Source organism: Chenopodium album, chromosome 7 (assembly GCF_948465745.1).
Source record: "Chenopodium album chromosome 7, dcCheAlbu1.1, whole genome shotgun sequence".
NCBI classification, from domain to species: Eukaryota; Viridiplantae; Streptophyta; class Magnoliopsida; order Caryophyllales; family Amaranthaceae; genus Chenopodium; species Chenopodium album.
The window spans coordinates 22,864,076-22,887,324 of NC_137840.1; the positions used below are offsets into that span (position 1 = coordinate 22,864,076).

A 23,249-nucleotide genomic window follows, 5' to 3' on the forward strand; every position below is an offset into this window, starting at 1 on the left:
TTGTCTTAGAAAAATATATATACTCCGAATATATAATTTAATAATTTAAGGCAAAATTTAAGAAGGTTTCAAAAAAATAAGTAAGAATAAAAATAAAAATATGATGTCAGTAATTGATTTACGAGAGAAATTTTTTTACCACAACTTGACATTTGTACAATTTAAATAGGGGATGATGTCAGCGGTTATTACTTTAGTTATATTTATAAATATAATTATTGATTGATTATTGATACCTGTGAAGCTGAAAGCATTGAGGTATTACAAGTTTACAACTACAGAATTGGAAAATCAAAGTAAAATCAACCTATTCAACAAGTTACTAGTTGTAGACAACCTAAATTTATCTCCCCAAAATAAAGTACGACGACGAAATAACATTCACCGCCTTATTTGGCCGGGTTCAAGTTTGGATTTGAAGATGACATCTAGATATTTTACAACGATTTAAAAATAAAAAAAAAATAATAAAATTAAAAAAAAAAAAACCCAATTTGCAGCGTCTATGCCGCTCCTAGGCATGCCATGATGCCCTTTTACGCCACGTTTTTCTATTTTATTTTTTCTTTTTTTCTTTTTTTTTTCCATGTTAATGCCGCTCCTAATTTTCTTTTTTTTTTTCTTTTTTTTTTACCACGCTTTTTTCTATCTATAAATACTGACCTACTTTATGAGTTCAAGGATAATTTTAGCAACCGGTATTTATTATGGAGATAACCCTAAGACCTCTAAGCCCCTATTCTCTCCCTCTTCAAGTAATCCGACGTTTTAAGCCAAGATTCGAAAATTCTACCTTTTGGTTAAAACGTGACAGTATAATTTTACTATATCAATTTTTCTAACTCGGGCCTTAATTTGTTTCTTATTAATTTAAATTACTACCTCCATTAACGGTTATTTGCAACTTTGAAATTTTTTATATCTCATAGTTGCAAATAACCATTAGCGAAGATAGTATATTAAAGTTTACTAATGATTTATTCATGATTTAACATTCAAAGTTGGATGTTCAAGTGAACAATTATTCACATTCACACGTGCTAAGGTAGGTTGACTCATAGGACGCCTACACCACTCATCTAAGATTACTGAGATTAACAATTATAAATCAGCCTTAAGCCCTTAACTTACTACAGAGAGTTTGAGAATTCAAATTAGAAATTCCTACATTGGGTTGGCCTATGTGAAATTCGGCTTAAATTTTAACTCCAAACCAACATCAAATTAAATTAGACTTGCCAAATTCAAAAGCTTTATATAACCATACCAAACTGCACCAGAACTTCCTTTATCAAAAAAAAAAAAAAAAAAAAAAAAATTAAAAAATTAAAAAAAAATAATAATAAAACTGCACCAGAACTTTTTATAATAGGCCAACAGCCACTCTTAACTGCACATATAACTATCATTACAATATGTACATTTTGCACATTTTCCTTCTAGTGTGAGACAAAACTTGTATAGATAAAGACATCCTAAGTTAAATTGCAACAGCACACTGGCATTCAAATTGCACAGCTGATATAGATGTCCTCAATATGATCAGAGAACTCTTGATAAACTTCCATCCGATCAAAAACTTGGGCACACCTTTCAACAGGCGGTTTGACGTAAGAATGAAGTGAATCAGGTAGGTAGTTAAAAGTGTTATGTTAGAATCAATAACTCGATATGACGTGCAACATTTACACTTCGATGGCCATGATAGATGGCGCACATTTCAGTTGCAACATGTGTGCTCTAAGGCTGCAATCTTTAACCTGTTTACCATCCAAACCAGCAGTCACAATATAATCATAATATATTTTAAACATAAGTTATCATTCAGTGAAGCCCCTACAATAAGCAAAAAAATGACTGACAAGGAAAATTGAAACGGAAAAAAGCTATTAATGCTACCTGTATAGAACAAAAAATACAGAATATTGTACCAGCATAGTTCATCACGTTAAGTATTCTCAGTAGAACATCAAGTGATATAAGACATAAGAATATATAAGAGCCAAGAATTCTCTATAGAGATCTTAATATATTCTTATGTCTTATATCACTTGGTGTTCTACTGAGAATACTAACACGATGAACTATGCTGGTATAACCCTGTGTCTAAAAATCAGCAGCTAAAGTCCACTTATCACCAAAGTTGCATAGCCCTACCCTAAAGGAGGCCGGCAAGATGAAAACGGCTGAGTAATCGAAGAATGTAGGTCAATTTCATAAACGAACTCTTCTTTGATTTGGTAGGGCCTCCCTCTAAGATAGCTATTTCACTGTTTGACTATTTATATACAACACAAAAACCTAGAAAGGTATCTTATTTTTAAGGTAACTCCGTCTATCATTGACAACCAAGTATATTGCTTTGATGAAAAGGGTTCTAGATCAGACATCTCCATATTAAATGATAGGGGTGCTTGATTAGAAAGCTTCAAATTCTACCACCCAAAAAGGGCAGTGACAAAACACTGGATAACAGGCAACAATTCACCATTTCTATTACAGCTTCTACAATAGATAGCAAGCGCTTGAACCTTATATTTACCTGCATGGCTGCCAACATTGATAATATGTCTTTGCACTCATTGAGGAAAGATTGTTCCTTTACAGTAATGCTGGCAACTTCTGCCACCAATAAATTTACATCCTCAACCTGTCAGTCACAACAATACAAGGTCAAAATGTTATCTTAGACAGGCAACAGAATTCCCTCAAGACTTTTTAGGAAACAAAATAATACCTAAACTGAAATATATTTATACAAGACACGACTACAAAAGCAATGGCATGAACAAAACAGAAAATTAGCATAGCACAACCCTGACACACTAAAGGGTTGTGCAATACTTTAACAACTAGTATTCAAAGAAACAGTGAGCAACAACAATGTTGAATGACTACTGTGCTTCTATGGTGTACATCATTTCAAATTGATTTTATCTCTGTACGCTCATACTAATATCCTTGAAATAATCGGTGAAATGGCAAGTGGTATCAGCTATATATGTTCAATATCTTTATATAAATTTCACAATATTTTATACTACCTCCATTACTTTTTATTTACAACAAACTGAACAAAGGAACTTTATATCTCACAAAAAAAAAAAAAAAAAAAAAAAAAAAAAAACTTTGTTGCAACAAAAAAGTAAAGGAGGTAGTAACATATATCATACAACCACAGTTGCAAATGGTTAAAATTGCACAAAAGAAAAAATTAAACATACCCAAAACCATACAAGCCACACACTGGACAACCATGGCAAACAATTAATAATGGGACAAGGGGAATTTAACAAAACCTAGACAAAATATATAGATGCCATGATTCTAAAGTAACAACACACGCCCAAGTCACAAAAAGTAAAAGGTCATATTAAGAACAGAATGCAAAAATAGAAGTAGGTTTAGTCAGGGGCTACTTTAACAAAATGCCAAAGACTTTAGGGGCTGCTGATTTCTGTACAAGCATTTTACTAGGTAAATAGGGAGTTCAAGATCAATTTGAACATGGAAGACAAGATTGACGAATGAAGGAGAGAAAGATGATACAAGAAGGAGAAGCAGCAGCAATTGGAAGCCGTAATTGGCAGAGTCCCAACTTAAGATTCATTGACCAACCATGACAAGTGGTAAATACCAAGAAGCAGGGATTGGGGGGGGGGGGGGGGGGGGGGGGGGGGGGGTGCAGCGAACTAGCGTGTACGAGATAAAGACAATAATAGACGAAGGTTTAAGTGTTTGATTGATAATTAAGCCCAAAGCTTGCGAATTGTTTCCATGGCTTTAGGCCATGACTCTCCAAGTTTCACTTACAAATTTTCTGGATATCTCCTCAATACTAGACCACTCTAACTTATACTACCAATACAAGTCTCAAATTGGCAAACAAGCCTTAATTACTACAACTTACTACTATTGGCATTTAACTACTTTAGTCCATTACAAACAAAAGGTTACTGCTTCCTGTCCCCTGCTGCTACCACGGTTCTCTGCTCTCCTTTTTCTTGGCTAAGTCCCATTGTTGTTGGTGGTAATTTGCTGCCCCTGTCTTTGTCTTCTGCTGTAAACAAGTGTCACGGGTGTTGGGAGAGAATGCATTGCAATACTCCCCCCCAAAAGAGCCACCTTGTCCTCAAGGTGAAACTCCGGAAATCTCTCCTTGATAGTTGCGGCATCCTCCCAAGTGGCCTCAAAGTCCGGTAGACCCTGCCATTTAATTAAGACCTCAGACCTCCCTTTGTGACCCGCTTTCGACCTTACCTCGAGTACACTCTCTGGCTCCACCACGAGCTCTAACTCCGGTGTGAGCTAAGCAGGGATGGTTGGTGAACTTGGTAATTCCCCAAGAGCTCTCTTGAGTTGTGACACGTGAAAGGTCGGATGAATACGGCAATCCTCGGCAGGGATAATTTATAGGCCACTTTCCCAATTCGCTGCAGCACCTCGAAAGGTCCATAAAACCTTGCTGCCAATTTCTCGAATGGCCTCTTGGCGAGTGATTTCTGCCTAAACGGTTGGAGTTTGAGAAAGACAAAATCCCCGACTTGGAACTCCACCTCCCTGCGCTTCCCATCAGCGTATTGCTTCATGATTTGTTGGGCTCGGGTTAAATTAAATTTCAGTTCATCTAACATCAAGTCTCGTGCCTTCAGCATTTCCTCCACGGTATCCACTGTGGTGTGACCCCCTCCTATCCTCACCAACTTAGGAGGATCCCGGCCATAAAGAGCCTTGAAAGGAGTTATCAGTGTAGACGAGTGTGAAGTGGTATTGTACGAGAATTCAGCCCATGGCAGCCACTTTGCCCAAGCCTTGGGTTGTTCCCCCGCAAAACATCGTAAATACGTCTCCAATCTCTTGTTCACCACCTCCGATTGCCCATCGGTTTGGGGGTGATACGACATACTCTTCTTTAACTCAGTCCTTTGCATTCGAAAGAGCTCCTTCCAAAAAGTACTAACAAATACACGATCTCGATCCGACACTATACTCCTTGGCATTCCGTGTAACCTTACAATCTCCTTGATGAAAATTTCAGCCACCGAGTAAGCGGTGAACGGATGCTTAAGGCCGAGGAAGTGCGCATATTTGGTTAACCGATCAACCACCACCAACACGGTATCAATCCCCTTTGATCGAGGCAACCCTTCGATGAAATCCATACTTATATCCTCCCACACTTGATCCGGAATTGGCAAAGGTTGCAACAAACCCACCGGAGACTGTTGTGAGTATTTGTTCCTCTAACAAACCAAACAATTGCGAACAAATTCTGCCACGTCTTTGCGCATTCCTCCCCAAAACCACTCACTCCCCAGCCTTAAATAGGTCTTTGTGTCACCCGTATGCCCACCCTCCGGGGTATCGTCAGCACAAGCTTGAATTTGGACTTCCTGGGGATGACTATCCTCCCTTTATACTTCCTGGGGAGGACCTTCTCCCTTGTCTACCTCTGCTCGGATTTTCTGAATTTCAGCGTCCTCCGCGATCTCACGGCTGAGACTTCCCCAATTAATTCCTTGATTGACATATAAAGCCCCAAAATTTGCCGCTATCTCACTCTCCCTCGCCTCAACAGGGCATCAGCCACTTTGTTCGAAATTCCCGGCTTATATTGTAATTCAAAATCAAAACCAATCAGCTTCCTCACCCATTTTTGATATTCGGCCCCAATTTCCCTTTGTTGGGTGATATACTTGAGGCTTTGTTGATCGCTTCTCACAATAAATCGCCGACCCAACAAATAATGTTTCCATTTTTGCACTGATAAACAAACGGCCATGAGCTCCTTTTCATGGATGGACTTGCCTCGACCTCCCGGACCTAGGATCTTACTGTAGAACGCAACCGGTCTCCCTTCCTGCAATAACACGGCCCCTAGACCAAACCCGAAGGCATCCGACTCAACAATGAAGATTTTCGAAAAATTAGGCATGATTAACACCGGTGCAATGCTCAGAACTTCTTTCAGCCGCCGGAACGCCACCTATGCCGCTTCAGACCACCCGAAATTGTCCTTCCTCAGTTGGTCAGTAAGAGGTTGGGCAATTTGAGCGTACTGCCTTATAAACTTTCACACTATAAATGTTTCGACATGTGTTTGACAAGTGTTTGACATGTTCTTCACGGTTCACACTATAAATGAGTATATCGTCAAAGAAAACAAGCACAAATTTGCGTAAAAAAGGACGAAATACCTCATTCATGAGCGATTGGAAGGTGGTCGGGGCGTTGGTCAATCCGAACGACATCACAAGAAATTCGTAGTGCCCTTCATGGGTTCGGAAAGCCGTTTTATGAGTGTCTTCCGGCCTCATAAGAACTTGATGGTATCCGGCCTTCAAGTCGAGCTTAGAGAAAACCCGCGCCCCATGCAATTCATCTAATAGCTCATCGATCACCGGGATCGGGTATTTATCGGGCACCGTCTCCTTGTTAAGGGCCCGGTAATCGACACAAAAGCGCCACGAACCGTCCTTCTTCTTCACCAATAGAACCGGGCTAGAGAAAGGGCTCGTGGAGGGCTTAATGATTCCGGCTTGCAACATTTCTCGGATGAGCTTCTCAATTTCATCCTTTTGAAATTGAGGGTATCGGTATGGTCGCACGCTAATCGGGTTACTCCCATCCTTGAGGACTATTGCATGTTCATGTCCCCTAGTAGGAGGAAGCCCATTGGGCTCAGCAAACACCCCTTCAAATTCATTTAGCACTCCTAAAAAAGTGGGTAACTCACTGTCCTCCCACTCCTTTCCCCCTTCTTCCATTCGATTTAATTCCATCAGCACTCCACCATTCTCTTTCCTCAAAGTCCTAATCATTGCCTTGAGAGTGATACCGGACTTCAATAGGCTCGGCTCCCCTTAATCGTGACAGGCTGCCCCTCCCACGTAAAGGACATCTCTTGAAGCTTCCAATTCGTCATCACCATTCCTAACTTTTCGAGCCGCTGCACTCCTAAGATTCGTCTGAGTTCCCAAGTTGAAGTGGTAGAAAATCCTCTTCAATCTCAATTGCATCCTCGAGCTTCAATTGTACGTTTTTGCATTGTCCTTGTCCTTTGATGGTCTCCCCATTACCGAGGGAAACTCCAAAAATGCCCCTTCCCACGACCGGTAAACTCAATTTCTCGATGACTTGCAATGAAACAAAATTATGTGTCGCTCTCGGGTCAATCATAATTACCACGGGCTGCCCGTTGATTGATCCCTTTAATTTCATAGTCTTGGGACTCGAGAGCCTCACGATGGAGTTCATAGAAACTGAGGTCGGAATCTCCGCCTCACCGTCCTCGGGTTCTTCAATTGCTGCAAATTCACCCTGCTCCTCCTCGTTTTCCTCCTCCACCATCAACACGTTCAACCCTTTGGCCGGACAAACGTGTGTGGGCCCCGTCCATCGGCCGTCGCACCTAAAGCACAGGCCACGCGCACTCTTGTCCTGTATTTCCCGGTCGGTTAGTCGTCGGACCTCTCCGCTGAAACGTGAAGTGCTTGACGATGCTCGGTTCTGGTAATTGTTGCTGGGTTGAGTAACTGAAACAACGGACCCTTGGCTAGAGTGTTGGGTTGGTAATTTGTTTTGGGTGGGTTAAAAGGAAGGTTGGATTTGGCTGGGGTGTAAGATGGGTTGTTGGTGTGTGAAGTCTGGCCGGCCCACCTCCAAATAAAGTTGTAGCTGGGCTTTTGTTGAAGTATGAATAAGGCCCGGGTTTGACAAAGGCTCCACCCGATTTTATTGGCCCGCTAACCCGATTTCTCTCCTCGACCCGGATTGCTAGATCCATCGCGTCTTCAAGAGTATGCGGACTCAACATTCGGATCTCCACCCTTATATCTTCCTTTAGACCATTAACGAATTGCCCCTTGAGGAGACTTTTTGGTATGTCTGTCAGTGGCGACGCTTTCTCAATAAAAGCGCGGCGATACTCGATCACCGTCGTGGTTTGCTCAACGGCAAGCCACTGCTCATGTAGTGTTCCGGCATTGACCGGTCGGAATTGAGTTAGAACTCTCTGTTTCATGTCTTCCCAACCAACTACAGGGAGGCGGCGATTTTCCCATTGGTACCACCGTAGAGCATCACCCTCTATAGCCACCACAGCCGCCTGAGTCTTCTCGACTTCCAACAACTTGTAAAACTGAAAATATTGCTCTCTTCGTAATATCCACCCCTCTGGGTCGGATCCATCAAACGTCGGTAGATCGAGTTTTCTGTATCTCCAAGACCCTCTACTGTCTTACTGGTCGCCGGAGTTGCGGTAGTCACCCCCACCTCCAGCCTCCCAATTCCCGAATCTTAGGCCATTAAACCCACCGAACTGTGGTTGCTCTACTTCCTCTGTCACCGGAATGTGTCGTGGAATTGGTGGCGTATTCATGGCTCTGAGGGTGTTCCGAATTTCATCCAAAACCTTGTCCTGCCTGCCCGTCGTCATGATAATTTGTTGGGTAATATCCTGCCGGAACCTATCCATCTTGCCGTCGTTCGTCTGTCTCATTCTGTCTATGGCCTCTTCTTGTTGCTTCAGCAACGTTTGCTGAAGGGAACTTTCTCCCTCTCCCAGCTTCTCCGGTATTTCTTCCACCCGTTCTTCAAGCGCCGCCACCCTCTCCGGCGTCACGGTCGGTGATGTAGGCGGCATGTCAGCTCTGATACCAACTACAGCGAACTAGCGTGTACGAGATAAAGACAATAATAGACGAAGGTTTAAGTGTTTGATTGATAATTAAGCCCAAAGCTTGCGAATTGTTTCCATGGCTTTAGGCCATGACTCTCCAAGTTTCACTTACAAATTTTTTGGATATCTCCTCAATACTAGACCACTCTAACTTATACTACCAATACAAGTCTCAAATTGGCAAACAAGCCTTAATTACTACAACTTACTACTATTGGCATTTAACTACTTTAGTCCATTACAAACAAAAGGTTACTGCTTCCTGTCCCCTTGCTGCTACCACGGTTCTCTGCTCTCCTTTTTCTTGGCTAAGTCCCATTGTTGTTGGTGGTAATTTGCTGCCCCTATCTTTGTCTTCTGCTGTAAACAAGTGTCACGGGTGTTGGGAGAGAATGCATTGCGGGGGGAGGGGGGGAGATGGAGCAGGAAGTCACCAAGTAACTGTAACTGTGCAACACACTTTTGTACACGTATTAAGAAAGAGGAGAGAGAAAATGAAAGGGCAACATCTAATCAATCTAAATCAAAAGGAACTACAACCCCTTATACAAAACCATACTGCCACCGCCGCCGAAATAAGACCTATTGTGAAAAGGCTGCCTAATATACTCAAAACATCATTGACAAACTAAATCAAAAGGAAATTATTACTTTAATTTTTCTTTTTTTTTCAGAACTTAATACTTATTTGAGTTATTTCAAATCATATCAGGAAAACAATAAAATAAAAAATACTACCTTCGTTTCTTAGTTTGATCAGCAAAATGCCTTGCACATTTTCCAAGACAACTTTTAAAGGATGTTAATTTAAGTAATAGACAGATAATTAAGAAAGCTAATTACAATCATCCCACCAAATACTAACATCAACAATCACCCTATCACCACCAACACCCAACCCCCCCCCCCCCCACACATCCACCCTAACCACCAGAAACCAACACACCACCCACCCACCCACCAGAAAATGACGAGACTCAAGACCCACCACCCAAAACCCCCAGAAACTAACGCAACCACCGGAAACTATCAAAACCACCCTCTAAAACTCAGAGGAAGGCAAGTAATTTGACAAGGAGGGGCGACAACGACTTTGATCTTGATTCTTGGCAATTAAGAGGGGTGGCAACTTTGATCCTGACAAGACGAGTGGTGGTGGTCATGGTGGTTGTTATGAGGATGGGGACAAAAAATAAGGTGGTGTGGTGGTTGTGAGAAGAGAGAGACAAGTGGTGGTGAGGGTGGCTTAGAGGAAGGAGAGAGAAAATGTGGTGGTGTGGGTGGTGGATGTGGTGTAAGGGAGGACAAAGATTATGGGTTAGGGTTTTATAGAGGGATGATTAAGTTAAATTTATTAAGTTAATAACATGAAGTTTGATGTGCTAATCGAAGTGAATTATGGGTCTGTTGGTACTTTTACTTTAAAATATTTACTATAAAAGGAAACTTTTTTTTGTTACACACAACTTGTAAGTTGTAATACTCCAAAATGGCAAATGTTGCACAAAATAAGAAACGGAGGTTGTATGTTCACATATTATAGGAAAAAAATAAAACTAAATTAAAAAAAATAAAAATACTTAAAGAATAATGTGCGACATTTTATCACAAAATGTCTCAAGGATTCAATTTTTGAAATATTCAGTGATGATGGAGGTGGTGAGGGCGGTGGTTTCGGTGAAAGTAGGGTAGGTGGGTGGTGTTTCAAGAGAAGGTGGTGAGGGTAGAAGGTAGTTTCGGGGAAGTGGTGAGGGTAGAAGGTAGTTTTGGGGAAGGTGGTGAGGGTAGAAGGTAGTTTCGGGGAAGGTGGTGAGCGTGGATGGTTCGAAGAAGGTGGTGAGAGTGGGGGCATGAATAGTGAGTGATGGTGGTGATGGTGGCGATTTAGGATATAGCAGTAATCTTGGTTGGTGGTGACTATGGTGGGCAAGGCGTATGGAGGGAGGGGGGAGTTAGAAGCAAAAGGAGAGTGTGGTCGAAGTTAATAGTTGGGGGCTGGGGTAATTAGTGGGGTATATTTCATATGTTAATTAATTAGGGATAGTATGGTAACCTTGTAAGAAAAAAAATTTCATTTTGAACTGTGTTGCAACTATTGTGACATTTCCTTTTAAGGAAAGTGTTGCACATTAAGAAAAAGTATAAAACAATTCTATCATGTGATATTGTGTTCATCATATTAAGACATTAGTATGGGGCTAACAAGCAAAGAACCATCCAAACTAGAATTTTTAATTTGATTATCTACAACAGGAAGTATAGTTGGGTATTCCGTATTCAATAGTTCAGATTATTTAGATTTAGTTTAATACTCTTAAATCTATTCTTCGAATATAACAATGTGAGGGAATTTATAAGTATTGAATTCAAACATATGCTATTCTAGATAGAACTCTAAATTTTACATTCAAGTCTAAGGGTAATATACTTCCTATTAGAGTTCACACATAATTAAATGAACATTGGATTCAATCCAAAATTAAATCAACAAATCAAAACTGCAGAACAAGCAACATGAGAGGAAGGGATTATGCTTTTACTAAAGTAGAACAAAAATGTAGAGTTGAAGAACCAACCAAAAAAAAAAAAAAAAAGTAAAATAAAAAATTGCTTACCAAAAAAACAAGGATGGGTGATGACAATGCTAATACATAATTGACTAATGGTGACGAATGGAATAGTGAAGATAAAAGGTCTATATCATGGGTCTTAGTTTTAAAAAGCACACCTTACAGCCAATTCAGGCACAAGCACCTACAAAAACACGTGCCTTGGTGTGCCTCAAGACATCTTCTAAGGCACAAGACGTTGCATCTTTGTCGCTTTATGGTTTAAGGCTCTAGTTGCTGCTCACTTTTCATGTATATATATATATATATATATATATATATATATATATATATATATATATATATATATATATATATATATATATATATATATTTTAAAAAATAAGTGTATTTAAAACCCCTAACAATCATATAATTAGACAAGAGGAGGGTGAAAAACCCTAATCCCCAACTCAATTGTATATTGATAACCCTAGTTCGAAGAAGAGTGAGAACTACCAGTTGTCTACCCACAACCAACGGTTGCTAGTCAACGTTCACCACCATGAAACTGCTGGTCTTCTATCTTTTCTTTTTTCCTTTTTTCGTCTATTCTTCTTCTTCTATGCGATTCTTTTACCTTTTCTTTTCCTTATTTTTCTTTTCTTTTTGCTTCATTTTTTTTCTTCTCTGTTTAACCTCTTCTTTCTGTCTTTTTTTATTTTATTTTTTATAAAAAAGGACAACTATTATGCAGTTTAAAGTACAAATTTTGTTCTTTAAATGATTTTAAGATTTTAGGCAATTTAAGTACGCCTCGACTACAAAAGACGTGGGGCTGCGCCTTGCGCCTCACTCCTGTTAATACTAAGCTAAGGTAGATCATCAATAGGATTATGAGTTGTGCTTGAGCAACCATGCAGCAACCTCACTCAGAATGACACAAACCACAATCCAGTACAATGACCAAATGCAGATTGATTGGTGCCAACTTGTTCCCTTTCCATTTCTACATAAAGTTTATCCCCCCCCCCCCCCCCCCTCCCCCATTTACACAGCAAAAAGAATGCCCCAATGGCCCAAACACAGATTGTTAAATTCGGAAAACAAGTCTAAATTTGTAACCCATATGCCCATGGGTAATGGCTTTTTCTCCCAGTAAAACATTGGTCATAATGGTATTAAATCTTAGCCACACTCTAATGGGATGTTTGGTTCAATACAAGACATGGGTTTGGTATAGGTTTAGAATCACTCAAACCCAAACCAGGTTCACATTTTTTGCAATTTTCATGACTGGGGGAGCCCCACTCTCTAAACCTCCAACGAGAGGGGGAGGTGGGTTTGGAAGAAACCCCCAAGTTAGGAATCATCAACCTAAAATGTAAAAAATAAATAATAAATGGAACATTGTATTTGTAATTTCGTAGGCTATCAATCGTACTCCACCATTGCCTTAATCTACAACCTAAATTACCTAACTCACTTCATGAAAATTAGCAACCTTCAAGTAAACCCATAGTCAACCACTACTACAGACTAACAATTGTCGTAGCAAGAAAGATTTTATCTTTGGACTTTGTAAGAAAAAAAAGAATTCTTCTTTCCAATGCTTTTGATGATGAGTATTACAGAGTATGATTTGGAGCAATTTTGTTGACTTAAGATATGAGCAGCAAATTTTTTAAATTTGTTTTTGAAACAATGTGTGCAACAATATACTTCCTCCATTTCTTTTTAGTTGACACGTTTCTTTAGTACGTTTGCAAATGCACAAATTAAATCATTTATATCTTTAATTAGCAATGCAAAAATTATAAAAAGTTAATATTTGGAAAAATATACATTATGACGAATCTAACAAGATCTCGTTTGACTATATTTTTCTTCACATATAAATCACAAAATATAGTCAAAGAGAGGTGTGTGAATAGTGCTTAAGTCAAAACGTGTCCAACTAATAAAAAAACGGAGGTAGTAGTGTGCAATTTTGAATTTGTTAAGGAAAAAGGAGAGAAAAAACATTTTTTATATACATAATTTTGCCACTCAAACTAATGAAATTAACTTTTAAGTTTTATGCAGCCAAACACATGAATAAAGATATGGGTTTCTAGGTATGACTCAATCCAAACCCATGGGTTTGATACCTAACCCTGTACCTAATACCTACGGATGAACCAAACGCCCTATAAAGGGTTTTTGGCTTACCATGACAGATATTAGGCCACATTGCCCATGGAAATGAATTTGAACTGTTACTTATCGCAAACACATCCAAATATAAACTTTGGAGATCACCACTCACCATTTAGTCATAACTGCCTCTTCCACTCCTTCAATCAACTTTTTCCCCTTTTGGCTTTGGGGTAGTTGGTGTCACATTTGAGTTAGATCCTATTTTGTTATTTTCAATCGATTAGTATTTTAAAATTTAAGGATTGGATCAAATGTGGTCACATAATTTTAGGTTTGGATCAGGTGATAAGTTACATATTGCCTAATTCTAGATCTAGATACTTCCTTCACTGCTCACCAAGATTTTTTACTCCATAAAGTGCATGTGCTCTTAGTCTGTATTTAATTTGGGTAATTTTTCCGATATATTTAATCCTTTAAGTTCTCTTCCACTCTCATTACTTTCCCTTTTTCATCCATAATTGCTTTACAGCTATAAATTATCAAATTGTTTCCAGTTGCAACTAAAAACTATTCCACAAGCTGTTTGCCTGATATTAATTTTTACACCTCGACATACCCGATGCATTTAATATATACGAAGTAGGCCCCATACTGATGTAATCTAATATGCAGTGATGCCTCATACGATAATTTATGTACAGTAGAACATAGCATGGAAAGGTAGCTTTGACGTTACCTTCTCCAACAGCGAACATATTGAAGAAGCCATAGCATGCATCACATCTGCAGCGGAGCATATAGCGTCCTTCAAATCTTGAATATCACCCTGAATAAACAATGCCAAGAGTTGCAGTCACACTGGACTCTAAAGATTTTAATCACTCAATTAAAAAACCAAGTCACTTACCTTAGCTCCACCAACAAGTGGAAGGCGAACTGTGCTAGCCTCTAATGACTCGATGGCTCCAGACAATGAACTACAATGATCCTTGACCATAAGAGCCCAATCTTCCAAGTATAACATCTGCACTCATTTTAGGAGCACATAATAAGGATAAATACAATCATTAAATGCCAGGAGCCCTGTCCCCCTGTAAGACAGACAGTTCCTTGAATGACCAAGCTAAAACAAATAGTGTTAACAATTCTAGCTTCTAGAGATTCAAGGCTTCCCAGATGCACAACAATAGAAGAGACAATTACAAACAGGTCCAACTAATACAATAATTTTTTTACAAAAAAAGGTTACGTACGTAGCATTTAGAAAACTTCATATCAAATGTAGTAACCTAATGCCTTTCTATCTTATTATTAAATTTTTATGATCAGCGAAATAACTAATTAGCTTCAGTCTTCAGAAAAAAAATACAAATCATAAGCCTTACACATTTTAAAAATTGCAGAACTTGAAATATTTATAAAAATATATATATATATATATATATATATATATATATATATATATATATATATATATATATAATTAAAAAAAAATAACCTACAAATAATCAAAACTATGTTTTACTGTATCATTAACAATAACAATAATTTAATAATATATAACACAACCGACTTTCTTTTGTTTTAATTGCAACGTTGGAGAAGGCATGCTTGTCAATGCACATTTTATATTTAAATATCTAAAGTTGTATTTTAGTAAAATTATAAAAAATAGATTTTATGAAAGTATATTTCAAAACAAATCTAACAAGATCCCACATGCTATAGTTTTTCCAACCTTGAAATTCAAAGGACAATTGAAGGAGTGTGTGTTTATAGTGCAAAATTCCAAACGTTGCAATACAAAAAAACAAAAAAAAAAAAAAACATGATGGAGGCTGTAGTCTTACTTGCCCCTTCAAAATAGACACAAGCTTCAAATTCTGCTTGAGCCATTGTAACTCTTTCCTTTTACAAGAGACTGCTTCGAGCAATTCAGAGGTTGTTTTCCATGCATTGAAAAGACTCCTCTGGTGCATATGTGAAGAAGTTAGAAAGTAGAACCACATAATAACATTTAAATAAATAAGGGCTTCTTATACCCAACCATTCATGACCAAGAAGGGGGTATTCACAGCATAGGTCTCAATTACAATGTAAAAGGCGCTAGTTGCTGGGACCAAAAGTCTATAAGTATGAATGAGAAATTGAAAGTTGCTGCTGTCTAGGACCCGTACATCTCCTGTCAAAAGCCAATAATATTGACAGGAATCACAGGAACAAGGTATGTTGTAGAACTATAAGAATGGTCACTGGCAGCATGCACCACTTACTAGCTGTGTTACCCTGACACTCCCCTCAACCCAGAGTATCACGTGTGACGAGCGACACGCCTGGGTTGAGGCGTTGACACGCATACCGGAGAAGTGTCCCGGAGCGAGTGTCGGGATCCATTGATTTTGAGTGTCGTGAGTTGTGGAAGCCTTTAATGCATAAGAAAGTTAAGGGAGGAGATGAATAAAAAGTAAATGGAGGACAGCTATTTGACTCTGAATATTTTTTTTTTTAATTCTTTTGACATGACTAAAAAGTAAAAAGTCTAAAATACTATTAAACTTTTTACGGTTTACTTAGTTTACTTTTTCATGACTTGGGTGAGAGTAATGACAGCTGTTTTCTATTTATTTTTTGTGTACTTAAGGAAAAAAATATATTATACTACATATTTGTTAACTACTACTTGCTCTCTTACTATTTACCCTGTTTTATTTGGGTACAAATGATATTATCCTAATTTTTTTTACTCCTCCGTAACGAGTTACTCGCAACAATTACTAAAAATGGCCGTAACATATTACTTGCAACAAACTTATTTCTTTCCTTTTATGGTAAGTTTTTTTATGTGATATTACAACATTACCCTTACATTTTTTTTCTAAACACCCTAATTAAACTACTAATCTTATTAACTTAAACCCTAACATTGATTTAATCACCTCCCATCTAAATTCATCATCACCTTCATTGACAACCACCACCATCACCTTCATTTGCAAAAACCACCACCACCACCGATCGCTACTATCGTCGGAAATCACCGTCGTTTTCTTCTTCCTTGTCGAGGCCTTCGTTTTCTCTATCTTCTTTTTCTAGATCTGACTTTTTCTGGGTTCGTTGTGTGTTTGGTGGCTCGATTGTGGTGCTTGGTGGGTTGAATTTCTGGGTTCGAATTTCAGGATGTGGTGGTGCTGGGTTTGAGTTTTGTGGATTCGAATTCTGTGTTCGGAGGATTATGGGTTGTGGGTTTTGGGGTGGGTGGTGGTAGGTTGTAGTGGGTTTGAATTTCTAGGATTGTGGTTGTGGGTTTCGGGGTGGGTGGTGGTGGGTTGTAGTGGGTTCGATGGTTGTGGGTTTGGCTTCGTGGGTAATGGGTTTCAGGTGGGTGGTGGTGGGTTGTAGTGGGTTCGGTGGCTGTGGGTCTGGGTTCGTGGTGGTGGGTTTCGGTGTTATGGGTCTGGGTTCGTGGGATTTGGGTTTCGGGGTGGGTGGTGCTGGGTTGTAGTGGGTTCGGCGGCTTCGCGAAGGGTTCTGGGATCGTTGGTGGTGGTGGTGGTGGTGCTGGGGTCGTTGGTGGTGCGCTGGGTGTGGTGGTGTTTTCGTGGTTGTGGTTTTGCTAGGTGGTGGTGTTGCTAAGTGGTGGTGATTTCGTGGTTGTGGTGCTTGGTGTTTAGTTTTTGTTTTTGTTTCATTGATTGGATTAATACTAAGCAGATCCCTTATATTCCAATAATTACACTTAAGAAATTTTGCCTAGGAGTCCGCAAACTCCCTATTTGTTGCGAGTAAAAAGTTACGGAGGGAGTACTTTTTTTACCAAGTATCGGAAAAATATCCCGACATTCAAAAAATAGCCGATACGGGGATACGGTCAAAAGAGTGTCTTCACTATGTTTTTTAGACACTTTACATTAAAGTGTCTAAAGAGCATAGTGAAGACACTCTTTCGACCGTATCCCTGTATTATAAAGTGTCTAAAAAACATAGTGAAGATACTCTTTTGACCGTATCCCTGTATTATAAAGTGTCTAAAAAACATAGTGAAGACACTCTTTTGACCGTATCCCTGTATCGGCTATTTTTGATCGGAGGATCGGATACCTACTTGGATACGACACTCAAACTCGAGCCTGTGCAACACTAGGGATCATGCTGCTGTCTATTTCTTATATTGCAATACTGGAGCATTATTTCCATTATCCCATCTTAGATATTTATATGCCGCAGATCCAGAGCATGGGCATCACCTAGATCCCAGGAGCAATTCACGTATGTGATTACTGGTGATAACAATGTTGATACCTGCACACCTCAGAGCAGCAGGCAAAAATCCCTTTCCTTACGTCACAAATAAGCTATGTTACTCGGACTCTTTGTTTTACCTCAAGTACCCGAGTCGGACCCTCGACACTCGGACATGGGTATGACACTCGGACACTTCATTTTAGTTCAAAATCATAGAATTTTTTCACAAAATAGCCGAGTCGGACACTTGGACACATACCCGTGTCAAACATGGGTACCCGAGTCCGAGTAACATAGCAAATAAGTGCTGCACCAGTAAATAAATTAAAACAAGGATCTGAGCATAACCTAAAAGCCTCGACGCAGTTCCACGCATATTTGGGGTCCAACTTGTTTGCATCTGAGCAAGAATTCCTCACTTGTGTCACTTGGCTGGCTGAATAGCTTAGTAAAAAGCCAATGGTTTTACCATTACCATCTAAGTATGGATTTTACATGGTGCTACTTGAACCTAGTTCTTTAGCTTAGCCCAATTCCGGCACATTAGCTAAATGGGAAAATTAACTTCCTTAATTCTGGTTCCTGGTTGTGAGATTTCATTCATTAGTTTCCGTTAGTTTTTCGGAAGTATTCATTAGCTTTTCATAGTTAAGTAGGAACTCATTTCCTTTTCATTCTGAAAGTGGCACGAGATTTCCTTGGAGATCCAAGGAAGCCTGTTTCCTCAATCTTGTATGAGATTATTTCTGGCAGTATAATACTAATCCCACTCTAACCTGGATTAGTTCATAAACCTATAGCCTTATAAATACACCCACCTAGTAAGCGAATTAGCTAGAGTTTCACAGAATTTTGATGCTCATAAGTACCTAACAGCACATTAACTAATAAATCACAAATCATTAAAGTCATAATCACGCAAAAAGGAAGCTTGGGACTTTGAATTGTCCCATGCATACAAGCAAATACATAATTAAGCAACAAGTAACTTTGTATGTATATAGCAGCTATGTTCGGTCAGCTAAAAGAGTAGATTAAAATTATTCAACATGTGAAAGTGTTTACATGTTGCATTTATCCATATCAGTAAAAGTGCAGCATGTTATTGACTTAATATTGTAAAACATTTATATGATCAAATGTCATGTATTCAGCAAAAGTAGTAGAGATAAAGAGTCAATGAATGACTTAGTTCCCTTTGTTGTAGCAAAAGTACCATACACGTCATCCAATCTATCAAGTGGGGCACACAAACAAAATTGTTTGACAGAAATCTTAAGTGAATAGTGCTACCTAACCTTTTTTGGTTTTCAAGTGTAGTATTGGTTATTTAGGTAGCTTTTCTTTTAAATAATTAAAATTAGGTGCAGTTATTTCCAAAAGTGGTATTTTAATTCCCAACAAGTTTCTCAGCTTTATAAATCCATTGGGACTTTGCATTACAACCATAATCCAACCCAAAAAAAATCAAATTACTACATTTGACTGTCTAAGAAAACATATGTTTTTCAAACTTAAAGCATCCTACGAGTGGAAATTTTCTTGTTTGAGTAAGGAATGCCACATTTCCCACTCCTTTTACCTTTCTCCTTCTCTCCTCTCCAATATATCATCCCCTCCATCTCCCTACTTTCCCCCTTCTTCTCTCACATTCTCTAACCGGTAACCAAACAAGGGAAAGTTAAGTTCAAAAGTGGATTTGAATTAAATTTTATAACTATTTTGAAATTATAACCCAACCCAATGTAAGTCCATCTCTGTCAAACACGAACTTAATATCTCACCTAACAAGTCCAACAAAACCATTTGTTTGTCCTAAAAGCCCATCGCCAACCCACCACTCTTTCCCTCATATATAAAGACATTCTTGACATTGATTAGATATGATTGGACGAGCTAATCAAACCTAAAACAAGTCCCACTCCTTGTATCATACTTCCTCGTTTTCCTTAAAATTGTAATCCTTCTATAATTTACAAGTTTTAATAACTAAAATACCAAAAATGCCCTTATTTTATTCCATGGATAAGGTAGGGTAGGTATGGATCTATACTCTTTGCTTGAAAAAAGAACATTGTCAAGTGTTTTAGGAAAAGGGAATTATAACACAGTTTTTTAACTTAGTTCAGCCAGGTAATATGGGTGCACACTTGATTTTCTACATTACAGCTTCATTAAACTTAGTTCAGCCAGGTAGCATATATAAATTTTGAAGCACTCCAATGTACCATCATGACACCATATTCTGCCTTGAACTCGTAGGGAGCAAAGAACAAAGATATTGTCTCAAACTATGGCTGGCCCCTTATGAGGATTGCAGATGACATACTGGGTGGATTTACCATAATCAACACTGTTTGCATAAATATAAAAAACAAGCCACAACAACTACAATTGAAACATTGAAGGTAAAATCATGCGAGTAAATAACAAACAATTGCAACCTCAATAGCATACCTCTGCGTTGAACTTTTGAAAAGACAAGGAAGCCTCCGTTCTTGCATTGACAAACCGCCACTGCAAGTGCCTATTATGCAAGATACGAAGCAAATGTGCATCACCAAGACGGCTATCGCTCACCCTCACCCTCCTAACATCAGCCCCAAAGCAAAGAACTGATGGCATGCTGGTCACATTACTGGCCTCGGCATTTCGTACCCTAGATGGACTAGCCATTCGACCCATCCCTACTGAGGGGGAAGCCTTCTCAAATGCCAAGGATATTCCCAGTTTATTTGGTGATGCAGGTCTCATAGACATTCCTGATTTACTTGGTGATGCAGGCCTCAAAGATGTCCTTGGCTTACTTGGTGATGCAGGCCTCAAAGCTGTTGCTGGTCTACTTGGTGATGCAGGTCTCAAAGAAGTCCCTGATTTACTTGGTGTTTCAGGTCTGAAAGATTTCCCCGACATCCTTGGAGATGCAGGTCTCGATGATGTTCCAGGTTTACTTGGGGATGCAGGCCTCAAAGATGCCCCAGGTTTACTTGGCGATGCAGGCCTCAATGATGCCCCCTGTTTACTCGGAGATGCAGACCTCAAAGATGTCCCCAGCATACTCGGTGATGCAGGCCGCAAGGACGACCCTAGGTGATTTGGTGAGGATGGCCTCAGAGACCCACGAATAGGAGATGAAATTCCTCTACTACTGACAGGTCCTCTAGGCGACGCACCTGAACTATCCGACATCAACCTCTTAGGTGGGAAGAGTTTAGGCAGAACTGCCCCTTTCAACAAACTACTTCTAGCCACTGGAGAACCCGACTCTGAGACATGTTTGGACCGGAAACCATTAGCCTCTTGCCAAACTTTTGGAGAAACCACGATACTCCGACCGCTACCTTTGCCACGACCAACACTGGCATTACTACTATCATGAGATCCTGTAGCTGAATTGCACTCAGATGACACACTCTCCCTATCAGAAACAATCGATTCCGAACCCTCATTAAGGCAACTAGCATTATCATCCCCAGTCCCCTCAACAACATCATCTTTACTCATACTTCTATTCAACTTACAATCACCCATCGACTCTTGCAGGGCCCTAACCACTTTGGTAGTAGATCCATTGCTTAATTTCTTACCTTCACAACCCCCCAAATCAACACTCCGACTCAACGAGCTAACCGGAGGCCGCGACCTACCTGGCCATGGCTGATTCTGCTCAATTAGCCTAGCATTTTCTCCTCCCGCTCTCAGCGTCATCCTGGACGGAATCGTCTTCCTCTCCGGAGTAACCGCTCTCAAACTCGCAACCGGAGAATACAAATATTTCGTAGTTTTCTTGCCCGCAAACGACCCCCCTTGAAATGAAGCTGAAAGGCTTTTCGAAGAAGACATCAGCAATTTCGCAGTATTAGACATCTCACCAGAAATTCTCTCCCCTCTCAATCTCGGCGTAGTTGGTTGGCGCCGCTCTACTGACTGCGAACGCTTAACTGCCGAATTCGAATTCATCGCCGGTGTCGATGCTACGGCCGTCCCCGTCCTGGAGGGGACTGGGGAAGGACATCGGCGTGAAGAGGGGGAAAAGTAGGAAGAATTGGAGATAGTTGAAGAGGAAGAACCAGATGTTGAGGAGGAAGAAGAAGTCGACAAATAACGAGAATTGACCTCCCGAGATTTCGGACGCCGATGATGAGCTGCAATGGCGACATTGTTGTTGCTGTTATCTCTCTCCGACGGCAACAATGGAGGTCTCTTAGGTGTCGACTGCGACCGTAGATTCGGGGTCGTCTTCAGATTCGGCGTTTTCGGTGCTGCTACCACCATTATCAACCTCCTCCAACTCTAACTCGAAGCATAAAAAAAAACCCTAATTTTTGTTTTCCTCCCCAAAGTTAATTTATTCACAATTGATGGCGATGATGATAATCAAAGATAAATCGGCTCAACAAGAGAGCAAAATATAGAAGAAAGAGAGAGAAATTCGGTTATTTAGAGTGATAAAACGCGACGAGATTTCGAATTTCCGGCACTTTTAGGAGTATACAATTGAAGAACCTGACCGTTATACTGAGGAAGCGCTGATAGCCTGATAGTTGGGAATTGGGAGAGAGAAGAGAGAGGTGATATTTTCTTGGTGAAAAGCGGAGGAAGCGTGACAATTACTCCTTTACAGTAATTTTTTTAAAAAATTGTAATTTATTAGGAGTAACTAGTTTAATCCATACGTTGCACCACTTAATAGATTTTATTTGTTTTAAATAGTTGTCAATATTCTGTATTTGAAAAAGGCATATAATAATCTCATTAATTAATTTTGAAAGAAATATTGTGTTTGTTTAGTTTTAGAACTTAGGATGGAAAAAATAGAGAAAAAAAAAATTACGATGTTAAAAATAGTTTTGGCGGGAAAAATTTTCATAAGAAGTCGACAAGGGTCTCTTAATGATGTCAGCATCTTTTGTTTTAGTAATAGTTAATACATTACTGGTAGGAAGAGGAAAGAACATTAATTTATTAACTATTATTAAAACAAAACATTGATGATGTCATCAATTTTTTAAAGTGTTTACGTGTTAAACTCTCATTAAAAAATTTCCCTTCAAATTTTATCTATGTTATTATCATTTTTTTATTTTTTTTATTTTATTTTTTTTGTTTTTGTGTGTGTCTTTTCTAGCTAGAAATTAGGACCAATTAGGTGTGAAATTTGAATTTGACATCAATATTGTTGTATATACTCCACACTACTTTTGGATATTCATAATACAACAATATTAAATAGGCATAGATATTGGTAGCTAATTATACACATTATTTTTTGAACAAATTAATACACTTTTTTTAATTTTTTCTTAATAGTAAATACACATTTATTTAGCTTCCACTCTAAACATATAAGTTTTTAGTATATTTAATCTAACCATCATTTTAGTATATTTTTAAGGAAATTTTGCAAAAAAAGCACCTTTTAAATCCTATTTTTTGCATATAACCACCTTTTAAAAAAATTATTGCAAAAGACCACCAATTTTAAAATTTTTGTTGCAAATTACCACCATTTCAATGTAAAATAATTGATAAATTTGGCTGAAAAAGTGGTATTTTGCAACAAAAATTTTAAAATTTGTGATCTTTTGCATCCTTTTTTTTAAAAGGTGGTTATATACAAAAAATAAGATTTAAAA

At 38.9% G+C, this 23,249-nt stretch overlaps 1 protein-coding gene across 1 annotated transcript; it reads right to left on the reverse strand.

Moving 5' to 3' along the window:
• Positions 1-620: 620 nt before the first annotated feature.
• LOC145638961 (QWRF motif-containing protein 2-like) lies at positions 621-22,183 on the reverse strand. The gene is made up of 6 exons (XM_081690039.1): positions 20,071-22,183; positions 15,222-15,341; positions 14,279-14,395; positions 14,108-14,197; positions 2,543-2,650; positions 621-1,760 (listed from the first exon to the last, which is right to left on the reverse strand). The coding sequence occupies exons 1-6, from the start codon at positions 21,886-21,888 to the stop codon at positions 1,686-1,688; spliced, it is 2,328 nt and encodes a 775-aa protein (XP_081546165.1). The 5' UTR covers positions 21,889-22,183; the 3' UTR covers positions 621-1,685.
• Positions 22,184-23,249: the final 1,066 nt, after the last annotated feature.

Excerpts from the sequence above, each read along its gene's own strand:
- LOC145638961 (XM_081690039.1), bottom strand. The coding sequence starts at position 21,888 with ATGGTGGTAGCAGCACCGAAAACGCCGAATCTGAAGACGACCCCGAAT. Across the intron at positions 15,342-20,070 it reads TTCAAAAGTTCAACGCAGAG|AGGAGTCTTTTCAATGCATG; the intron begins GTATGCTATTGA and ends CATATGCACCAG. Across the intron at positions 2,651-14,107 it reads TATGTTCGCTGTTGGAGAAG|GTTGAGGATGTAAATTTATT; the intron begins GTAACGTCAAAG and ends TGTGACTGACAG.